General features: G+C 43.9%; 1 protein-coding gene across 1 annotated transcript in view; it reads left to right on the plus strand.

Annotated features, from left to right (window-relative positions):
- Positions 1–24444, plus strand: part of LOC311149965 (tumor protein p73-like) — a gene marked incomplete at its 5' end in the record, with an annotated part of 68627 nt that overhangs the window by 26256 nt on the left and 17927 nt on the right. Inside the window, 4 exons of the mRNA XM_084187182.1 lie at positions 17821–17966; positions 18318–18400; positions 21702–21826; positions 22068–22234. Of these exons, the coding sequence (XP_084043308.1) occupies positions 17821–17966; positions 18318–18400; positions 21702–21826; positions 22068–22234 (521 nt within the window). The remainder of the gene's footprint in view (positions 1–17820; positions 17967–18317; positions 18401–21701; positions 21827–22067; positions 22235–24444) is intronic.

Here is a 24444-nt window from a genome sequence, read left to right on the forward strand (position 1 = left end):
TCTATGCATATTGTGCCTCAAGCATACTGTAACCTGAGCATGCTGACGTCTCACATGCCCAGATTGAGCACTATGGAACATTCTGCATCACAACAAGAAGACCCTTGCTTAGGAGAGATGTGGGTTGCTCTTAATAAACATGATATCACCAGGGTGACCAAGACCAAACATCCACTCATCTCTTTGCTCCTGAGAGAGTGGGAGAAGCTTAAGTGGAAGATGGAGTTATGTACAGGATCACACATCCGCCAAACAAGACTCGTCGTGCTCAGTTACTTCTTCCAGAGAAGTTCAGAACTATGGTTCTCACGTCGCTGCATGATGACTCAGGTCATTTAGGATTTGACAAGACATATGGACTTGTCAGAGACCGGTTCTACTTGCCACGCATGAAGTTGGAAGTAGAAGAGTACTGTAAGTCCTGTGCTCGCTGTGTACAGAAGAAAACACTTCCAAAGATAGTTGTTCCGCTTGGTCATATGCAAAGTGATGGACCTATGGACCTTGTGTGTATGGATTTCCTATCCATTGAGCCTGACTCAAGTAACACAGCAAATGTTCTGGTCATTACGGATCATTACACGAGATATGCTCAAGCTTTTCCTACGAAGGATCAGAAAGCATCCACTGTCGCCAAAGTATTGTGGGAGAGGTACTTCATCCATTATGGTCTACCCAAGGTAGAGATTTTGAAAGTCGACACATCCGTGAGCTACTGAATATGCTTGTAGTGGAGAAGTCAAGGACAACACCATATCATCCACAGGGAGATCCACAACCCGAGAGATTCAACCGAACCTTGTTGAACATGCTTGGAACTCTTGATCCTACACGAAAGAACAAATGGTGTCAGTATGTTGGGCATCTAGTGCACTCGTGTAACTGTACTCGGAATGAAGCGACTGGCTACTCCCCATATTTTTTTATGTTTGGATGTGAAGCTAAATTGCCCGTTGATATCTGTTTTGTAGTCTCAAATGATAGCTCTTCAGAGAAAGCTTACATTGAGTATTTATCTGATATGAAGAAACAGTTAAAAGCTACCTTCAAACTTGCTGAGAGCACTGCTGGAAAGCAAAACCAAGAAAACAAACAGCGATATGATAAGAAGATCCGCAACTTGTGCCTGGAGACAGAGTCTAGGACTGCAAGGAAAACACAAGCTGGCAGATCGCTGGGCCTCTACGCCATATGTGGTGGAAAGTCAGATGTCAAACTTACCTGTGTTTCCGTTTGACGCCTGAAAGTGGAGATGGACCCATTAAGATTCTTCATCGGAACCACCTGCTACCACTGGGGCAGAAAGTGTGCCTAGAACCTGTGGTTAACTCAGAACCAACTCCTAGTAGAAGGACCCTGCAAAGAAGGAGGAAGAGAAAGGGAAATGAAAAGTTGCCTGGAAACTGTACTCCTCGGAACGATGAGAAAGTTGAAGAGGTTAAGAATCCAGAAGATGAGAAGGATTTTAACTCAGAAGATAAGGACATCGGAGTATGGTATGGAGTGCCTAATACAAACTGTAGAAGCTGAGAAGTGGAAGAGATGTCGGAACCATTTAGCTTGGACTTAGACATAGTCTGGAATCAAATGACAGTTGCAGAAGTATTAGAGTCCAGTCAAGAAGCTGAGGTCGCAACTGGAGTTGAAGCAGATGATAATGAAGCATCTAACTCAGTTGAAGAGATTTCAGAAGAGGAACGAGAAGTTGAAGAAGAAGTGGAAACTTCGGAGGAAATAGAAGGACCATGAATAAGAAGATCTTAGAGAATAAAGAAAGCTCCTGTACTACTTACCTATGATAAACCTGGAGTTCCAAGTATTGCCCCAGTTGTCAGATATTGTTCCACGCTGTACAAGTGGATCGGATAAGGGAAACACAAATGTATCTCCTTTTCAATTATCTAACAAGTTTTGTCTCAGCTGTAGGTTGTAGACAGAGTTAAGAGTTGACACGTTTACTTGTTATTACATTTCACTTGTATGTTAACAAGTCATGAGGACATGCCTATTTTGGTGGGGGGAGAGTAATACCCTTGCTAAAACCAAGTATAGAGTTTATTTGTTTTAATTAATTGGTATTAGATTTAAAAGGTGATCAAATTGATCCTGATTTGTAATGTCGTTAATGGATTTCTTTTGAAGCAATATTTCTTTAATGTACAAGTGAAAAGGTTGGTTTAATTTTAAGTTTAAGTTTCCCACGTATCTTGTTAAGTTTTGACCAATGAGATAGCTTGTTAAGTTGTGGCCAATGGGAGAGTTGACTGGTTAACAGGAGGCCTGGGGAAAAGGAGAGAGAGAGGGTGAAAAGGAAAGAGAGGAGAGACGTTATCGGTGTTGGTGAAGAAAAATGACTAAAGGAGACGATAAAGAGAGATCAAAAACATACCTACAGAGTTTTGAAGGGAAATCCTGATTTTAGAGAGAGTATTATTATTTTGTTAAGAAAGACCTAGTGGAGACTGAAGCTGCCTTCGCATTGTGGAGACATTCAACATCCTCAAGGTTAGCCTAGCATCGTGCGAGACCTGGAGAGAATTGCTTGTGGACGATCGACGAGTTTGGGTTTCCAAGGGATGTCTGTTGCTGCTACGGAGCATTGGCTGCATTGATAGCTGTGTTTGCTGTGGATCTTGTGAGGACACCTGCTCGGAACTGCTATACTTTACTGAGGCAATATCTACGAGTAGTGAGTAACTACAAATGTGGGGTACTTTGGGACTTTATGTATGTCATAAAATTTTTTCGCTCCAACGCACGGCAAGGGTTTAAGCAAGCTTGCAAAAAATTTGGACATGGGTTGTGGAAAAATCATTGGGGTTTATTATCTGTATTTCTTTTGAAGTGGTACATTGAAAATGTGATAATATAGATCTTGAACCTTATGTCTGATGCATCGGTGGAGTCATTTACTTATAGCATATCCTTATAATAATAACAAAATCTATAATCATTTTATCTGAAGTTAATACCCTAGTTGTCATCACCCTAGCAAGTTTACAATAGGGATTCTTATTGGAGATGTCCTTCTCACCTAATATCCCATGCTGTTCAGATATTCTAAGTAAGGTAATATCGTGAGAGTCAAATTCGAGCCTGGTGAGAGGGTTACATATAAATAAATTAGTGTGATACTAAAAAAGGCAGTGTAGAACACCATTACCCATCATGCATTGTTCTAATAACTTTCAAAAGATTTTTCCAAAATGTTCCTACAGTCTGAATGAAATAGCACAAAAATGTGTGTCTTTCCACACAAATTAAACTACACAAACATTTACAGAAACGCACAAAATCCGCTGAAATACTTTTTGCATACACTACCAGTCAAATGTTTTTGATTAATTTTTACTATTTTTTACATTGTAGAATAAAAGTGAAGACATCAAAACTATGAAATAACACATATGGAATCACATAGTAACCAAAAAAGTGTTAAACAAATCAAAATATATTTTATAGTGTCACGATCGTCTGGGTAAGGAGTAGACCAATACGCAGCGTGTTGAGCGAACATGATTGACTTTATTATACTAACGCACAAAAACCAAAACAATAGACGACTCGTGACAGAAAAAACCCACCATACAACGACCAAGCAGCGTGTCCAGGAACAAACGCAGGAGGTGACGCTGGTGGATGTCCTCCTCGGTTGGGGGCAGATTACCGAGGAGGAGGCCATCCGGTACCGGAGGGCTATGAAGGGGGAGACCCAGGCAGGAGAGGAGCAGCGGCGTCAGCAGTGCCATCGTCGGACGGACGGGAGGCACCCCCAATAATTTTTTAGGGGGGGGCACATGGCGTGGGCGACTGGGCAGCAGGAGGCTGCCACAGGGCGAAATAGGAGACGAGGAGAGAAGGCCACCGGGTTACGGGAGCCATTGGCGAGAGGAGGGAAGGAAGTCGTAGAGGCACGGCGAGAGGGACTGAGGTGTATTGCCAGTCCGGTCCGGCCCGTTCCTGATCCCCGTTTAAAGCCAGTGGTGTGTGTTCCCAGTACGGTCCGGCCTGTCCCTGCTCCACGCAACAAGCCTACGGTGTGCGTCGCCAGCCCAGTCCGGCCTGTCCCTAATCCACGCAACAAGCCTACGGTGTGCGTCGACAGCCCAGTCCGGCCTGTCCCTGCTCCACGCACCAAACCTATGGTGCGCGTCGCCAGCCCAGTCCGGCCTGTCCCTGCTCCACGCACCAAGCCTACGGTGTGCGTCGCCAGCCCAGTCCGGCCTGTCCCTGCTCCACGCAACAAGCCTACGGTGTGCGTCGACAGCCCAGCCCGGCCTGTTCCCGCTCCACGCACCAAGCCTACGGTGTGCGTCGTCAGCCCAGCCCGGCCTGTCCCTGCTCCACGCACCAAGCCTACGGTGTGCGTCGCCAGCCCTGTCCGGCCTGTCCCTGCTCCACGCACCAAGCCTACGGTGTGCGTCGTCAGCCCTGCCCGGCCTGTCCCTGCTCCACGCACCAAGCCTACTGTGTGCGTCGACAGCCCAGCCCGGCCTGTTCCTGCTCCACGCACCAAGCCTACGGTGTGCGTCGACAGCCCAGCCCGGCCTGTTCCTGCTCCACGCACCAAGCCTACGGTGTGCGTCGCCAGCCCTGTCCGGCCTGTCCCTGCTCCACGCACCAAGCCTACGGTGTGCGTCGCCAGCCCTACCCGGCCTGTTCCTGCTCCACGCACCAAGCCTACGGTGTGCGTCGACAGCCCAGCCCGGCCTGTCCCTGCTCCACGCACCAAACCTACGGTGTGCGTCGCCAGCCCAGCCCGGCCTGTTCCTGCTCCACGCACCAAGCCTACAGTGTGCGTCGCCAGCCCTGCCCGGCCTGTTCCTGCCACTCGCACCAAGTCTACGGTGCGCGTCGCCAGCCCGGCCCGGCCCGTTCCTGCCACTCGCACCAAGCCAGGGGTGCGAGTCGTCAGTCCGGCACAACCCGTGCCTGGGTCATCGGTGCCAATTCAGGTACCGCTCTACTGCTCCACTAAGGAGCTGAAGCCTACCACTCCTGCTACGTCCAGTCCAGCTCCAGCCAGCGGGGCCAGACCGGACCAGGGGCGCTATGGGGGGGTTGTTGGAGGGTGGTGGGCAAGCCCGGAGCCGGAGCCGCCGCCGAGGAGGTATGCCCGCCCAGCCCTCCCCTGTTTTGCTTTAGTTGAGGCGCGGTCGCAGTCCGCGCCTTTAGGGGGGGGTACTGTCACACCCTGGCTCTGGGACTCATTATGTTGAGCCAGGGTGTGTTCATTCTATGTTGTTCTATGTCTATGTTGGCCAAAGTGGCTCCCAGTCAGAGGCAATGAGTGTCAGCTGTTGTGGGTTGTCTCTGATTGGGAGCCTTATTTGAACTGTATGTTTTCCCTTGGGTGTTGTGGGTTTTTGTTCCTTTACGGTCATTGTTACTGTGGACTTCACGAGTCGTCTATTGTTTTGGTTTTTGTGCGTTAGTATAATAAAGTCAATCATGCTCGCTCAACACGCTGCGTATTGGTCTACTCCTTACCCAGACGATCGTGACATATAGTTAATTTGTGGAATTTCCTTCCTTCTTAATGTGCTTGAGCCAATCAGTTGTGTTGTGACAAGGTAGGGGGTTATACAGAAGATAGCCCTCTTTGGTAAAAAGACCAAATCCATATTATGGCAAGAACAGCTCAAATAAGCAAAGAGAAACAACAGTCCACATTACTTTAAGACATGAAGATAAGTCAATACGGAACATTTCAAGAACTTCGAAAGTTTCTTCAAGTGCAGTCGCAAAAACCATCAAGCGCTATGATGAAACTGGCTCTCATGAGGACCGCCACAGGAATGGAAGACCCAGAGTTACCTCTGCTGCAGAAGATAAGTTCATTAGAGTTACCAGCCTCAGGAATTTCACCCCTAATAAATGCTTCACAGAGTTCAAGTAACAGACACATCTCAACATCAACTGTTCAGAGGAGACTGTGTGAATCAGTCCTACATGGTCGAATTTCTGCAAAGAAACCACTACTAAAGGACACCAATAAGAAGAAGAGACTTGCTTGGGCCAAGAAACACGAGCAATGGACATTAGACCAGTGGGAATTTGTGCTTTGGTCTGGAGTCCAAATCAGAGATGTTTGGTTCCAACCGCTGTGTCTTTGTGAGGCTTAGTGGACTATAATTTGGTTTTCAACAGAACAATTACCCAACACACCTCCAGGCTGTTCATTCAAGGGTTTTTATTTTTACAATTTTTAACCTAGTAGAATAATAGTGAAGACATCAAAACAATGAAATAACACATATGGAATCATGTAGTAACCAAAAAAGTTTTTAAAAAATCTAAATATGTTATATTTTAGATTCTTCAAAGCAGCCACCCTTTGCCTTGATGACAGCTTTGTACACTCTTGGCATTCTCTCAAGCAGCTTCACCTGGAATGCTTTTCCAACAGTCTTGAAGGAGTTCCCACATATGCTGAGCACTTGTTGCCTACTTTTCTTTCACTCTGCGGTCCAGCTCATCCCAAACCATCTCAATTGGTTAGAGGTCGGGTGATTGTGGAGGCCAGGTCATCTGATGCAGCACTCCATCACTCTCCTTCTTAGTAAAATAGACCTTACACAGCCTGGAGGTGTGTTGGGTCATTGTCCTGTTAAAAAGCAAATGATAGTCTCACTAAGCCCAAACCAGATGGGATGGCGAATCGCTGCAGAATGCTGTGGTAGCCATGCTGGTTAAGTGTGCCTTGAATTCTAAATAAATCACAGACTATCACCAGCAACGCACCATCACACCTCCTCCTCCATGCTTCATGGTGGGAACTACACATGTAGAGGTCATCCGTTCACCTACTCTGCATCTCACGAAGACATGGCGGTTGGAACCAAAAATCGCCAATTTAGACTCCAGACCAAAGGACAGATTTGCACTGGTCTAATGTCATTGCTCATGTTTCTTGGCCCAAGCAAGTCTCTTCTTATTATTATTGGTGTCCTTTAGTAGTGGTTTCCTTGCAGCAATTCGACCATGAAGGCCTGATTCACACAGTCTCCTCTGAAAAGTTGATGTTGAGATGTGTCTGTTACTTGAACTCTGTGAAGCATTTATTAGGGGTGGAATTCCTGAGGCTGGTAACTTTAATGAACTTATACTCTGCAGCAGAGGTAACTCTGGGTCTTCCTTTCCTGTGCCGGTCCTCATGAGAGCCAGTTTCATCATAGCGCTTGATGGTTTTTGGGACTGCACTTGAAGACATTTTCCGGATTGACTGACCTTCATGTCTTAAAGTAATGATGGACTGTCATTTCTCTTTGCTCATTTGAGCTGTTCTTGCCATAATATGGACTTGGTATTTTACCAAATAGGGCTATCGTCTGTATACCACCACTACCTTGTCACAACACAACTGATTGGCTCAAACGCATGAAGAAGGAAATAAATTCCACAAATTCACTTTTAACAAAGCACACCTGTTAATTGAAATGCATTCCAGGTGACTACCTCATGAAGCTGGATGAGAGAATGCCAAGAGTGTGCAAAGCTGTCATCAAGGAAAACCGTGGCTACTTTGAAGAATCAAAAAATCTAAAATATATTTGGATTTGTTTGACACTTTTGGTTACTACATTATTCCATATGTGTTATTTCATAGTTTTGATGCCTTCACTATTACTCTACAATGTAGAAAATAGTAAAGATAAAGAAAAACCCTTGAATGAGTATGTGTGTCCAAACTTTTGACTGGTACTGTAAGTCAAAACTGTAACTAGGCCACTCAGTGGCGACCGTCATTCAGGGTAGGTGGGGCAGCTACCTGTTTAGCTTTTTGTTGTATGTTTTGCATGTTATTTTGGCATTAATACGTGTCACATATCAGTTTGCAAACAATGTAAAACAATAACATTGCGTTAATAAAGCCGCAATCAAACATGGTCGCTTTTTCGCTTTCTTGAGTAAGGCAGCTCCAAAATGCAGGTCTTTCAGCCCAGCTCAGTGCTTTCTGTGATGGTGGGGCAGCCAGCGGAAAATACAGAGCGTAGGGGTTGGTAATGTTCTGTAGTTGCGCATTGATTGGCTCAGAGATCTGTCGCTCATGGGGACACTACGTCACCACAAAATCTACAGGGAGAGCTAGAAAATTCAAGCCCCTTGGGTGCAGCCATAGATTTACATTAGAAGTGCCCTTCCAAGAAGGCTCAAGGTCATTGGCCACTGATAAAATGTTAAATCACATTATATCTACCGTAGCTTTGATTGGACTGATCATGTCAACATCATACTTTCAAAATCTTAGCTAGCAAGCTAGACAAGCGGTCATCATCATGAATTATGTCGACAATCTACTGGCAAATATTTTTAAATCTTTGTCAATTATAGATAAAACGTATTGGACATAACACAACAAGTTGGAAATCACAAATTCAACAATGTGAGTGGTTTGGAAGGAATCAGTGGCTAACTGCAAGTGTTGCAAAGCAATCACTAGCCTGTTATTCAGTGGAGAAGGTGTGTAGTCCAAGTCAGGGTTTAAGGGTCTCTTTTCCAAGGAATATTTGGTTTTCTGCACAGGCTTCCTCTTTTCACTCTGTCATTTAGGTTGGTATTGTGGAGTAACTACAACGTTGTTGATCCATACTCTGTTTTCTCATATCACAACCATTAAACTGTAACTGTTTTAAAATCACCATTGGCCTCCATGGTGAAATCCCTGAGCAGTTCCCTTCCTCTCCCGGCAACTGAGTTAGGAAGTAAACCTGTATCTTTGTAGTGACTGGGTGTATTGATACACCATCCAAAGCCTAATTAATAACTTCACCATGCTCGAAGGGATATATCCAGAATCTGCTTTTTCTTTTTTTATGTCACATCTACCAATCGGTCCCTTCATTGCAAGGCATTGTATTTGCATTTGTATCTATTATTTAAAAAAAAGTTGATTTAGTTATTTTTTGTTTTAAGGGCAAACAATCATGGAAGATCTGTTGAAGCAATTAGTCACTTTCAATAACATGCAACAAGAACCAAATTGGCAGCAAGCGGAAACCAATCGCTTGTTATTGGAGGAGCAAAGGAAGTGTCAACTGCAGATGAATATGGACATGGTGAAAATTGCTCAACAGACCCTACCCATCATGGCCACTCGGTATCTGCAGAAGATTACCCCAAAATGATGACGTTGAGGCTTTCCTAAAGACATCTGAGCACACGGCAGAACGAGAGGCATGGCCACAGATAATGTGGGCAGGAATACTGGCTCCATTTCTTTGTGGGGAAGCACAACAGGCGTGGTCTGATCTGGAAGCAACAGAAGCTAATGACTATGACACACTGAAGAAGGAAATATTAGCACGGTTGGGAGTCACTGTCTCTTTGAGGGCACAGAGGTTCCATACTTGGACATATCAACCCCAGAAGGCACCCAGGTCACAGATGTTTGACCTGGTCCACCTAGCAAAACAATTTCTGGAGCCCGCAATCCTCAGTACTGGGGCCATCATGAAAATAATAGTGATTGACCACTACATCCAGGGCTTACCTTACGAGCTAAAGAAGGTTGTCAGCCAGGGCAGTCCCACCACAGCGGACGGAGTGGTGGACCTCATTGAGAGATGTCGAGCAACTGACGAACTGCTAAAACCCAGCCGTCTGGACAGAACCACCCATGAAAAGGGAAGCCTCAAAGAAGGAGGAAGAAAAACATCCCAACTGCAGCCACACCGGGTTTGGAAAGAAAGAATCCAAAGGGCGGATGGGGAACGTGGGCGCCAGGACCATGTTTTCCAATCTGAAGCAAAGACGAGGAATAGAGGGGTTGATACCGACACCCGGGAGTGCTACCGCTGTGGCGAAACAGGACACATCGCATGGAACTGTCCCAAAAAGGAGGAACTCATGCAGGTTGACATTTCCAATCTACACTACTGCCACGTCATTTCTGGCCATGTCCAAGCCCACCGCCACCCACCGCACCTCAGTCAGGTACAGGTACAAGGGAAAGAAGTAGATGCTCTTCTAGACTCCGGGAGCCTGGTCTCACTCATCATGCTTCACTACTAATCCAGCCACAGAGGACTACAGCTCCAACCATGGACATCACCTGTGTACACGGGGACACCAAAACGTATCCAACTGCAGATGTAGAGATTAACACCACCAGAGAGCGGTTCAGAGGTAACCTAGGGTTGATTGAAAATCTACCATATCCCGTGCTACTGGGTTTCGACTGGTTTCAAGAATTGTGGAAAGGACTACAGGACAAAGGAGAAGGTAATATGGCATGCCAGGTACCATTTACATTTTCCAGTGAAAAGAAAATGAAACCGCTACCAAAGACCTTGCGGTCCTATGAAAGTAAAATGAACAAATTGGTACTTACCTGCCCGACTCCCGTAGCCAACACTTGCGTTCTCCTGGGAGAAGAAGGGGAAGAAAATGACAAAGAGACAGGAAACCCAGTGGGGATAAATGGTCCAGAAACGGGGGAAGAGGAGGAACTGGAAGAGCAGGGCAAAGGGCATGGAAATTCTTATGCCAACGAGATTTGTCCTCCTGAGTTAACACAATATGGGGGAAAGTTTGGTACTGCTCAGCTGGAAGACCCCACACTACAGAACGTAAGACAGAATGTCAAGGTAATATATGGTATACCTATAAATCCTGCTAATGTACTCACTTTTCAAAAATGTTCCATGACAAATAATCTCTTATACCAGGTCACGAAGTCCAATGATGTCACAGTGGAGCAGCTGTTGGTTCCAACCCTGTTTCGGCGAACAGTGCTGAGGTTGTATGCGGATGTGGTAAGGTATTGCCAGGGGTGTCCTGACTGTCAGAGAACCTCTCCCCTTCCTGATTTTCGAAATCCATTAATCCCGTTGCCAGTGATGGACACGCCATTCGATAGAATTGCTATATTTTAAATGGACCATTACCACGGTCTGCGAAAGGCTTTCAACATATACTGGTTGTGGTAGATTATGCCACCAGGTATCCCGAGGCCATTCCCCTGCGTAGTGCCAACACCAAGAGCATCGCCAGAGAGCTGCTACAGATGTTCTCCCGGGTAAGTTTACCCCGAGAAATCCTGACGGACCAAGGCACGGTGTTCATGTCCAAGGTGATGAAAGATTTATGTAAATTGATTCAAATCATCAACTGCGCACTTCTGTATATCACCCCCAGATCGACGGCCTAGTCAAGATATTTAATAAAACCCTGAAATCTGTGCTCAGACAGACCATGGAGCGGGATGGGCGAAACTAGGATCAGCTGCTGCCATTTTCTATGTTTGCCATAAGAGAGGTATCCCAGGCCTCCACTGGTTTTTCACCATTTGAGCTATTGTTTTCCTACAGGTCCAGGGAACAACAGCCCAGCCCCCACAACACTGTCATAGAACACATGGAAGAAATGAGAGAATGCATAAACAGTGTAATGCCCATTGTGAAGGAACATTTACAGCAGGCACAAGAAGCCCAGAGTCGAGTGTATAATCGTCTCGCTCAACCCTGAGAATTCGCCCCAGGGGATCGGGTTATGGTGTTTGTACCCACGACGGAATGTAAATTCCTGGCCACATGGTGGGGTCCCTATGAGGTGTTGCAGAAAATGGGGCCTGTGAACTACCTCATCCGTCAGCCAGGGAGAAGGAAGCCTGCACAGGTGTGTCATGTTAACCTGTTAAAAAAAGTGGGTAAGTCAAGAAGCACTGTGGGGGGGACAAGAATACAGACTTCAGTATTTTCGAACACTTCCTCTTCTTCAGAGAACCTGCTGGAAGAGATTGCCCATGGAGATGTTTCGCCTTCCCAGATCCAGGAGTACCGTGAGTTGGTTATGAAAAATAGAGATGTGTTTTCTTCCTTACCAGGACACACCCATCACATCCAACATGACATCATTATGCCTCCGGGGATATGGGTCCATCAAAAACCTTATCGGGTGCCAGAGCTGAAGAGAGCGGCAATAAAAGAAGAAGTGAGGAAGATGTTGGAGCTGGAAGTCATTGAAGAATCACACAGTGCGTGGTTCAGCCCGATAGTCTTGGTGTTGAAACCAGATGGTACAGTACGATTCTGAAATGACTTCCGTAAGTTGAATGACATTTCAGAATTTGATGCTTATCCCATGCCGAGAATAGATGAGATGATAGAAAGACTGGGAGATGCACAGTTTATTAGTACACTTGACCTAACCAAGGGGTATTGGCAGGTTCTTCTGACCCCTGCAGCTCGTGAGAAGACTGCATTCTCTACTCCAGACGGCCTGTTCCAATATGTGCGACTGCCCTTTGGACTTTATGGAGCCCCAGCCACGTTCCAAAGGCTGATGGACAGCATTCTGCGCACTCATCAATCCTAAACTGCAGCATATCTGGACAATGTGATAATCCACAGCCACACTTGGGAGGAGCACCTAATCCGATTAACAGCGGTCATCGACGCCCTTCGGCAAGCAGGACTCACGGCCAACCCAAAGAAATGCACGCTGGAGGTAAGTGAAGCAAAGTATCTGGGCTATTCCATAGGGCAAGGGTTGATCAAACCACAAGAGAAGAAGGTCGCTGCGATCAGGAACTGGCCTCGACCAGTAAATAAGAAACCGGTAAATGCTTTCCTGGGAATAACCAGTTATTACAGACGCTTCATCCAGAATTTTCAGGACCCCTGTGTGACCTGACCCAGAATGCCCAACCTGCCATGGTACAGTGGAACCCTGCGGCCGAAGAGGCATTTCAAAAACTGAAAACGGTTACCTGTGTTGTATTCGTCGGATTTCTCGAAGCCTCTGATTGTACAGACAGATGCATCGGACACTGGAATTGGAGCTGTACTCTTGCAGGAAATTAATGGAGAGGAACATCCGGTGCTGTACATTAGCCGTAAGTTGATTCCCTGTGAAAGCAAATATGCAACAGTGGAAAATGAGTGTTTGGCGATTAAATGAGCTCTGGATGAAGCAGAATAAAGACACTAACGCCCAGATCATCCGTTGGTTCCTCAGCCTCCAGTCTTTCCACTATTACCACTACATGGTAATGCTGATGCCATGTCTCGTATGCATGCCATGTTTTCTTCGACCGCTCTGACCACAGGGTCAACGCTGAGGGGGAAGGTATGTAGCGGTTTCAGGGGTTGTGTTGTGGATGGACGTTATGTGCCTGCAAGGTTTCTTTGTTTTTTGGCTGCCAGGACCACGGACAGCAATGCGAAGTATTCCCCATAGGAAGTGCCACGGACAGCTCAGTGGAAACTTCTAGACTGTGCCAGAACAGCCACACCTGTCTCCGGTTGTAATCAGAGCCAAACTGCAGACAGGTGAAACCAATCAGTTTCTCTATTTAAATGCACCCTGGGTTTCTTTCTTTGTCTTTTTTGGACCCCGGCAGGTGAAGGAGTAGGAGGGTATTGGAGAGACACAGCGTACGGTGGAGAAGGAGGTTTTAAAGAAGAAAGGAAAATATGATTACAACAAGGCTTGAACCACCAAAGAAAAAGCTTGGAGGACCTTCCACTGATAGCGAAGTGTTCACTTTGTTTGTTTTTGGTTTTATATATCAAGAACACTGCCAAAGCCTGATAATAATAAACAGGTTTAACCCTTTACTTGGACTTGTGTTGTGTGGCTCTATGTGTAAACCCCGCCTTACAAAGAACCCGGCACAGAAAACGCTACAGTATGTTATTGTGTATTTGTATGTATGTGTCTGTGCCTATGTTTGTGTTGCTTCACAGTCCCCACTGTTCCATAAGTTGTATTTTTATGTTTTCTTTATCTAATTTTACTGCTTGCATGAGTTACTTGATGTGGAATAGAGTTCCATGTAGTCATGGCTCTATGTAGTACTGTGCACCTCCCATAGTCTGTTCTGGACTTGGGGACTGTGAAGAGACCTCTGGTGGCATGTCTTGTGGGGTATGAATGGGTGTCTGAGCTGTGTGCCAGTAGTTCAAACAGACAGCTCGGTGCATTCAACATGTCAATACCTCTCACAAATACAAGTAGTGATGAAGTCAATCTCTCCTCCACTTTGAGCCAGGAGAGATTGACATGCATATTATTAATGTTAGCACTCTGTGTACATCTAAGGGCCAACCGTGCTGCCCTGTTCTGAGCCAATTGCAATGTTCCTAAGTCCCTCTTTGTGGCACCTGACCACACGACTGAACAGTAGTCCAGGTGCGACAAAACTAGGGCCTGTAGGACCTGCCTTGTTGATAGTTGTTAAGAAGGCAGAGCAGCGCTTTATTATGGACAGACATCTCCCCATCTTAGCTACTGTTGTATCAATATGTTTTGACCATGACAGTTTACAATCCAAGGTTCCTCCAAGCAGTTTAGTCACCTAAACTTGCTCAATTTCTACATTATTCATTACAAGATTTAGTTGAGGTTTAGGGTTTAGTGAATGATTTGTCCCAAATACAAAGCTTTTAGTTTTTGAAATATTTAGGACTAATTTATTCCTTGCCACCCATTCTGAAACTAACTGCAGCTCTTTGTTAAGTGTTGCAGTAATTTCAGTTGCTGTAGTAGTGTGTATAGTGTTGAGTTATCCACACTGTCGTTAGTAAAGACTGAAAAAAGTAAGGACAGCTACCCTGTGGAATTCCTGATTCTACCTGGAGTATGTTGGATAGGCTTCCATTAAAGAACAACCCCTGTGTTCTGTTAGACAGGTAACTCTTTATTGTACGTTTTCCCAGCAGTAGACTATGATCGATAATATCAAAAGCCGCACTGAAGTCTAACAAAACAGCCCCCACAATCGTATTATTATACATTTCTCTCAGCCAATCATCAGTCATTTGTGTAAGAGCTGTGCTTGTTGAATGTCCTTCCCTATAAGCATGCTGAAAGCCTGTTTTCAGTTTGTTTACTGTAAAATAGCATTGTATCTGGTCAAACACAATTTTTCCCAAAAGTTTACAAAGGGTTGTGAACAGGCTGATTGGTCAGCTATTTGAGCCAGTAAAGGGGGCTTTTCTATTCTTAGGTAGGGGAATGACTTTTGCTTCCCTCCAGGCCTGAGGGCACACACTTTCTAGTAGGCTTAAATTGAAGATATGGCAAATAGGAGTGGCAACATCGTCCTCTATTATCCTCAGTAATTTCCCATCCAAGTTGTCTGACCCCGGTGGCTTGTCATTGTTGATAGACAACAATACTTTTTTCACCTCTTCCACAATCACTTTACTGAATTCAAAATTACAATGCAAGAAATACTTGAATGTTTAGTATCCGCATTTGTTAATGGCATGTCATGCCAAAATTAGCTAATCGTGCCAATGAAAAATAGTTAAAGTAATTGGCAATATTAGTGGGTTTTGTGATGAATGAGCCATCTGATTGAATGAATGATGGAGTGGAGTTTGCCTTTTTGCCCAACATTTCATTTAAGGTGCTCCAAAGCTTTTTACTATCATTCTTTATGTCATTTATCTTTGTTTTATAGCATAGTTTCTTCTTCTTTTTATTCAGTTTAGTCACATGATTTCTCAATCTGCAGTACGTTTGCCAATCGGTTGTGCAGCCAGACTTATTTGCCATTTTCTTTTGCCTCATCCCTCTCAACCATACAATTGTTCAATTCACGGGGATTTAACAGCTTTTACAGTCATTTTCTTAATAGGTACATGCTTATTAGTAACTGGGATAAGCAATTTCATAAATGTGTCAAGTGCAGCGTCTGGTTGCTTCTCATTACACACCACGGACCAACAAATATTATTTACATCAACAACATAGGAATCACTACAAAACGTATTGTATGACCTCTTATACACTATATTAGGCCCAGCCTTTGGAACTTTGGTTTTCCTAGATATGGCTATATTGTGATCACTACATCCGATGGATTTGGATACTGCTTTTGTTTGCAGCATTAGTAAAGATGTGATCAATACATGTTGATGATTTCATTCCTGTGCTGTTTGTAACTAACCTGGTAGGTTGACTGATAACCTGAACCAGGTTGCAGGCATTAATTACAGTTTGAAGCTTTCTCTTGAGTGGGCAGCCTGATGAAAGCCAGTCAATATTTAAATTACCCAGAAAATATACCTCTCAATTGATATCACATACATTATCAAACATTTTACACGTTTCCAGATACTGACTTTTAGCACTCGGTGGTCTATAGCAGCTTCCCATCAAATGGGCTTTAGGTGAGACAGATGACCCTGTAGCCATATTACTTCAACAATATTTAACATGAGATCCTCTCTAAGATTTACAGGAATGTGGTTCTGAATTATAAACGGCTACACCTCCACCTTTGGCATTTCTGTCTTTTCTGTAGATATCATAACCATGTATTGCTACCACTGTATCATCATAGGTATTATCTAAGTGAGTTTCAGAGAATTTCATCTGTTACTAGCAAATTATTGATTTCATGAACCTATTTTTAGCACATTTCTGGGATGCTTGATTGTTTATATTGCTTTACTGGGAAGCTTAGTAGAGGTAGACATGCTTAGATTATTGACGTTAGTGCAGGGTGAGCTGCACACAGTGGACTTCCTACTAGGGCACACCACCTCAGTGCTAACAGTATAACTCCGGTTCATAGTCACATGATTACTGCATACAATAGCTGTAGGATCAGCAGAGGCATTCAGGGCAGGAAGAGGGACATAAACTAGGTTACTTACATTGTGTCTTCCAGCGCCACTGGGATAATGTACATTTGCTGAAGCATTATGACAACTCAGCGACACAATGGTAGGGATTAAATGAGCTGGACTTGGGTCATTGATAAGTCATTGTCTCAACGTAGCCTTATAATGCTAGTGAAAGGATCCAGGAACCCAAATGATTTGGGTGGATCCCATCCTACTTATAATACAAGCTTTGTTTCCAGAAGATATCAAAATTGTCAATAAATGTTACACCCACAGAGCTGCAAAAGTCTCGTTGCCGGTTATGGAGGGCTAAAAGTCTTCTGAACCGTTCAGGACAGAGGGCCAGATATTATGGGGCATTTGTTGGTGTCAAGTAGAAACTCAATTAGTTATTTAAAATAATCATCAGCTGTTCTGAGCTGCCATTCATAATATCATTGAATCCCACATGAACTATGATAGACTCGATTTCCAGATGCTGGTTTAAAATGTTTTAGAGCACCTTATTGATGTGCTGTACTCGTGCTCCTGGATAGCACAACGTTTTTGCTCCAGGTAGTGTGACATTTCTCACCGTTGAACTGCCCAATTCAACGGCCGGAGAAGGGAATTTAGAAATCCGCTCAGTCCCACCCCTCACACAATTTGTTGAGCCTTTCACGGGCCCACGAGAAGCAGGAGAGTGTACGCTCGCTGCTCCCTGCGATAGGTCCAGACCTCCCACAGCAGGCAGTGCCCCGTCAGATCCAGAGAGAGGGAAAGGAGCCGAACTCGACGAAGAAGCCGCTACTGGAGTCAGTGTAGTTTGAGTTATCACCGCCGTCGCAGACACAGGCAGTCCCAGCGATGAAGGTGGTTGAATCTGTGCTTGAAATTCACTACTCGATTGAGGGACCTCACAGATAATTGTATGTGTGGGGTACATTAATGGGGTAGTCATTCAAAAATCATGTTAACCACTATTATTGAAAAAGGGGAATCAGTCCCTGCAACTTATTATGCGATTTGATAAGCACGAGATTTTACTGAAATTCTGTTACCAAATTTTGCATCTGCACAGTTCTTCCAGTAAATTTGTTTTTGCAAAAAATGTCAGTGTACATTTTTAAAAGTAGTCATTGTGCATATGGTTTGTTAAACTTTGAAATCAATGGTTTTTCTTTGGCATGCATTTTAAGTGAAAACTCTGAGTCTCAGCGCATTTCCGTTACTGTGGAATTGCCCATGTCATAATTAGCGGTCAGGTGCTGGGACGAAGGTCATTTGAAGGGCGGATATGTGCATGTCCAGGGCGAGATCGCAAGGCAGACGAAAACCACTTCCGAGAGAAGCACGCCCTGAGTGACAGCGTGTCCGAGAATGACAACAACGCCCACAAGCGCAGTGAGTCGCCCCTTTCTCTCTCTCTCTCTCTCTCTCTGCACCTTTACAATATCTTTGGTAGTTTTTTTGGGTTGTGTCTGAAATGGCACCCTATATCCCAATATAGAGCACTACTTTTGATGAGAGCCCAAGGGCATTATATATAAGGGCTATATGGAGTATATGGTGCTATTTTAGATGCACATTGATCCTTTATCTATTCAGGGGGCAAGTCACATTCTGATTGACAGCTTTTTCTCACAAGAGAGCCCTAGCCAAGGGAAGCTTATGCATATCATATATTAGGAATGTCTTTGTAAAAATGATATTCCTAATTTTCATGAAATTAAATCATTGTCTGCCAACTTGTAGCTTTCAAACAGACCCCTCCAAACATTCCCAGTCCAGACACGAAGAGACGGCGGCATGGCGAAGAGGAGATCTACTATATACCTGTAAGAGCTGACTTCAACATATACAGTACCAGTCAAAAGTTTGGACACACCTACTCATTCAAGTGTATTTGTTTATTTTTGTAAATTTTTTTACATTGTAGAATAATAGTGAAGACATCAAAACTATGAAATAACAATTATGGAATCATGTAGTAAACAAAAAAGTGTTAAACAAATCAAAATAGATGTTATATTTGAGATTCTTCAAATAGCCACCCTTTGCCTTGATGACAGCTTTGCACACTCTTGGCATTCTCTCAACCAGCTTCATGGAGGTAGTCACCTGGAATGCATTTCAATTAACACGTGTGCCTTGTTAAAACTTAATTTGTGGAATTTCTTTCTTTCTTAATGCGTTTGAGCCAATCAGTTGTGTTGTGACAAGGTAGCCGTATTTGGTAAAAGACCAAGTCCATATTATGGCAAGAACAGTTCAAATTAGGCTTGCCTATGGCAAGAACAGTTATTTAGGCTTGCCATAACAAAGGGGTTGAATACTTATTGATTCAAGACATTTGTGACTGACCGCCTTGATTCGGTCTTATGTAGCAAAATTTGAAATTGAGTTTTTTGCATTGGATAAAAGTAGAGACACAGAGCTACAAAATGGTATATCGTATACTGCATTTATGGGAAAAATGGGAAAGTAATTATGCTTTGAAAGTTGATAAACTTGTAATCTCACTTTTGAGAAAAATGGCCTTTGAATGTTTTGGTACCTAGTGAAGAGCTCTTCTTTGTCATCAGCCATTCAGCATCGTTCACACCCTCTTAAGCTTTAGCCCCACCCATCTTGTTTCGCTCTCGGAGCGTTCAGAGCGCACACTTGACGCTCTGGCTGATGAGTTGGGTTGATCCGAGCGTTCTGACCTCACAATGGCAGTCAAGCACTCAAGCTAACTGCTAACATTGGCTAGCTTGCTATTTACTTTCAGACACACAATTGGGATTCTGGTTCTGCTGGCAACAATTTAATTACGCTTTTTTGCCGACATTTACTGACACCAGCCATATTCAACAGGTGTTGTGCGTTCATAAATTAATGAGTTATTCTACGCTCTGGCATACTTAGACTGAATTTACAAACACACCCGAAATGATTACTTGCATAGTGGAGTCTTTTGTTAAGACATGTAGCTAGCTAGCTAGGTAAACAATTAACCTAGCTAGGTAAACAACGTGTAAGATCATACATGTCACGTAACGTTAGCTAGCAAGCCAGCCAGCTAACGTTAGCTAGTTAAACAATGAACCATAGTGCCAACTCATGACGTTACTACCCTCCATGAATCTGCTGGTAGCAAACCAACCAGGTTCAATGTTAGCTAGCTAACATTAGGCTCTAACTAGCAAAGCAAATGGCTCTAAGATAAGAATAATAACATTATACACGTAACTTAGCTAGCAAGCCTATCTTACCCATATGCATCATGCATGATGGACACGTCTCCCTGTCACGGATGCCATGGTTGCCCTTCGTTTGAAGATGTAATCCGTAGACAGGTGTTTTAGCTATCATACTCTAATTCCACTGATTTCAAAACTCGATCCTCCAGAAAGTGGAGAGCAACACTTATGCAGCTCCACTACACGATACATTTTATTTTTAAAGCCGCGTTAGACAGGATTATCTACACATACTGACCAGCTCAAATAGACAGAATCGTGCTATATGGCAGACCAATCCGAACTCCTCTCTCGGCATGTCCAGCCCACTCATTATCTCAGCCAATCATGGCTAGTGGGAATGTTTCTGTCTTTTTCTGTGGCTTAACAAACTAGGCTTGTAATTTAACAATTGTATTCGTATTTACAGATGGCATACAAGTTTGTTATTAACCGCTATGGGATTGTCGTTCCGTATACGGGACGGTTGAACTAATGTGATTAGCATGACTGTTGTAAGTAACAGCAAACTTTCCAGGACATAGACATGTCTTATATGGGCAGAAAGCTTAAAATATTGATAATCTAACTGCACTGTCCAATTTACAGTAGCTATTACAGTGAAAAAATACTATGCTATTGTTTGAAGAGAGTGCACAACAACAAAAACTTATCACGGCAACTGGTTTGATAAATTCACCTCTGAAGGTAAATAATGTACTTACATTCAATAATCTTGCTCTGATTTGTCATCCTGAGGGTCCCAGAGATAAAATGTAGTGTAGTGTTGCTTGATAAAATCCATTTTTATATTCAAATGTAGGAACTGGGTTCTAAAGTTTGAACCCTTGCTGTCTCTGGCTCCACACCCACCCGGCCATCTAGATGTGTGTAAGTTAGTGTATAAGCTAATGATCCATCATGTATGACATTCCTGGGAGTGTGTAAACTTATTACTATATAATTTTTGTATGTTCTCTATAGTTATGTACTTGAAAATGTATCAATTTACCAATTTGGCACATTTGGGCAGACTTGATACAAAATAGTCCAGTATTGCAATGCTTCACTGGATCAATCTGAAACGTTGCACAGCCACTGCTGCCATCTAGTGGCCAAAATCTAAATTGCGCATAAACTGCAATATTATATTGTAGCCTTTCTCTTGCATTTCAAAGATGGAACAAAAACAAAATAGAAAACGCATGTTTTTTTGTTTGTATTATCTTTTACCATTTACATTTACATTTACGTCATTTAGCAGACGCTCTTATCCAGAGCGACTTACAAATAGGTGCATTCACCTTATAGCCAGTGGGACATTATTATTATACAATGTTTTATTTTATTTTATTTTATTATTTTTTTGGGGGGGGGATCTAATATGTTATATTCTCCTACATTAATTTCACATTTCCACAAACTTCAAAGTGTTTCCTTTCAAATGGTATCAATAATATGCATATCCTTGCTCCAGGACCTGAGCTACAGGCAGATAGATTTGGGTATGTCATTTTAGGCTAAAATTGAAAAAAAGTGTCCGATCCTTAAGAGGTTAAGGGACATGAAAGTTCAATTTTTGATTTTCAAATGGCTCTCCTGTGAAGTAGTGACCTGCAACATACTCCTAGTTTCCTCAAACGAGTCACATTTTAGCTTTTCATTTGTAAGCATTTGTAAAAACATAATTCCAGTTTGATTTTATTGGGTATTGTGTGTAGGCCAGTGACACAAAATCTAAATGTAAATTCAGGCTGTAACACAACAAAATATGAAAAAAGACAAGGGGTGTGAATACTTTCTGAAGGCATTGTATGGTTTATTTGAGCACTGAATGGCTTAGTTATGGTAAAGGTTGTTGATGACAATGGAGGTGTGTGTGCATTTGAGCATGCGTTTGTGTGTGTGTGTGCAGGTGCGCGGCAGAGAGAACTTTGACTTACTGATGAAGATCAAGGACAGTCTAGAGCTGGTGGAGTTCGTACCACAGCAGCTGGTGGACTCCTACAGACAACAGCAGGAGCAGCTGCTCCAGAGACAGTTAGTCAGCCACACACATGCACAAAAATGCACGCACACACACATGCGCATACTCATGCGCACACGTGTGCACTCATACACACATGTACACACACACAAACATACACACACAGACACAGTTGCACACACACACTTAAAACCAAACATACTCATTCCATCCACGCTTACACCTCTGCTGTCTTACACACATACAAATCTTACACTCTTACACTCATCTCCCTCTCCTCCCTCTGATTCCCAGGAGCCACGTGGCGTCCCCCTCCTCCTATGGCTCTTCCCTGTCCAACATGAACAAGCTGCACAGGGTCCACGGGGGGCTAGACAGCAAAATGCCCTACGTCAACCAGCTAGGACTGGGACACCAGTCCCAGCAGAACCTCCTCCCCAACTCCAGCATGGGGCACATGGGTGTGTTGGGAGAATGTGTATGTGATGTGGGTGGTGGTGTGGTGGAGGATAGGTTGTGTGTGTGTGTGTGTGTGTGTGTCAGTCAGTGTATGCTCCTCAGAGGAAGGGGAGGACAATCCTCCTCAGTGAATTTCATAAAAATGAAAATGGTAAAAGATTTAAAAAGTTACCCTTTTTAGATAAAACTATACTAAATATAATCACGAAGACGGTTTTGCGAAGACGGTCTACAGTAGCCTCAACAGCACTCTGTAGGGTAGCACCATGGTGTAGCCAGAGGACAGCTAGCTTCCGTCCTCCTCTGGGTACATTGGCTTCAATACAAAACCTAGGAGGCTCATGGTTCTCACCCCCTTCCATAGACTTACACGGTAATTATGACAACTTCCGGAGGACGTCCTCCAGCCTATCAGAGCTCTTGCAGCATGAACTGACATGTTGTCCACCCAATCAAAGGATCAGATAATGAATCTAGAACTGAAAGCATAAACTACAGCTAGCTAGCACTGCAGTGTATACAATGTGGTGAGTAGTTGACTCAAAGACAGAGAAAGACAATAGTTGAACAGTTTTGAACAAATTAATTTCTTCCAAAATGAAGGAGAAGCAAGAGACAAATAGCGAGAGAGAGAGATGTCATTTTCTTCCACTTTCAGTTTCACTTACTTAGCTAGCAAATGCAACTAGCTAGTTTAGCCTAATGAAACACCCTGCTCAAACAGAGGGATGCTATGTTAGCTAGCTGGCTATGACTTTCCAACACAACACTGGAACTCTTCCAAGTCAAGGTAAGCTTTTGGGATTACTAATTTATTGCCACCGGGGCCCGCCGGTCTAACTGCTTACTGACTGTACACTGTAACGTTACTGCATGATTGTAGTGGGTTTACTAACGCATTAGTTCTATTAGCTATGCCGAGTGGCGCAGTGGTCTATTGCACTGCATCACAGTGCTAGCTGTGCCACTAGAGATCCTGGTTCGAATCCAGGCTCTGTCGTAGCCGGCCGCGACCGGGAGACCCATGGGGAGGCGCACAATTCGTCCAGGGTAGGGGAGGGAATGGCCGGCAGGGATGTACAGTGGGGAAAAAAAGTATTTAGTCAGCCACGAATTGTGCAAGTTCTCCCACTTAAAAAGATGAGAGAGGCCTGTAATTTTCATCATAGGTACACGTCAACTATGACAGACAAAATGAGAAAAGAAAATCCAGAAAATCACATTGTAGGATTTTTTATTAATTTATTTGCAAATTATGGTGGAAAATAAGTATTTGGTCAATAACAAAAGTTTCTCAATACTTTGTTATATACCCTTTGTTGGCAATGACACAGGTCAAACGTTTTCTGTAAGTCTTCACAAGGTTTTCACACACTGTTGCTGGTATTGTGGCCCATTCCTCCATGCAGATCTCCTCTAGAGCAGTGATGTTTTGGGGCTGTCGCTGGGCAACACAGACTTTCAACTCCCTCCAAAGATGTTCTATGGGGTTGAGATCTGGAGACTGGCTAGGCCACTCCAGGACCTTGTAATGCTTCTTACGAAGCCACTCCTTCGTTGCCCGGGCGGTGTGTTTGGGATCATTGTCATGCTGAAAGACCCAGCCACGTTTCATCTTCAATGCCCTTGCTGATGGAAGGAGGTTTTCACTCAAAATCTCACGATACATGGCCCCATTCATTCTTTCCTTTACACGGATCAGTCGTCCTGGTCCCTTTGCAGAAAAACAGCCCCAAAGCATGATGTTTCCACCCCCATGCTTCACAGTAGGTATGGTGTTCTTTGGATGCAACTCAGCATTCTTTGTCCTCCAAACACGACGAGTTGAGTTTTTACCAAAAAGTTATATTTTGGTTTCATCTGACCATATGACATTCTCCCAATCCTCTTCTGGATCATCCAAATGCACTCTCGCAAACTTCAGATGGGCCTGGACATGTACTGGCTTAAGCAGGGGGACACATCTCGCACTGCAGGATTTGAGTCCCTGGCGGTGTAGTGTGTTACTGATGGTAGGCTTTGTTACTTTGGTCCCAGCTCTCTGCAGGTCATTCACTAGGTCCCCCCGTGTGGTTCTGGGATTTTTGCTCACCGTTCTTGTGATCATTTTGACCCCACGGGGTGAGATCTTGCGTGGAGCCTTCCATTTCCTAATAATTGCTCCCACAGTTGATTTCTTCAAACCAAGCTGCTTACCTATTGCAGATTCAGT

Source organism: Coregonus lavaretus, assembly GCF_964263955.1.
Source record: "Coregonus lavaretus genome assembly, chromosome: 22".
Taxonomy (NCBI): domain Eukaryota; kingdom Metazoa; phylum Chordata; class Actinopteri; order Salmoniformes; family Salmonidae; genus Coregonus; species Coregonus lavaretus.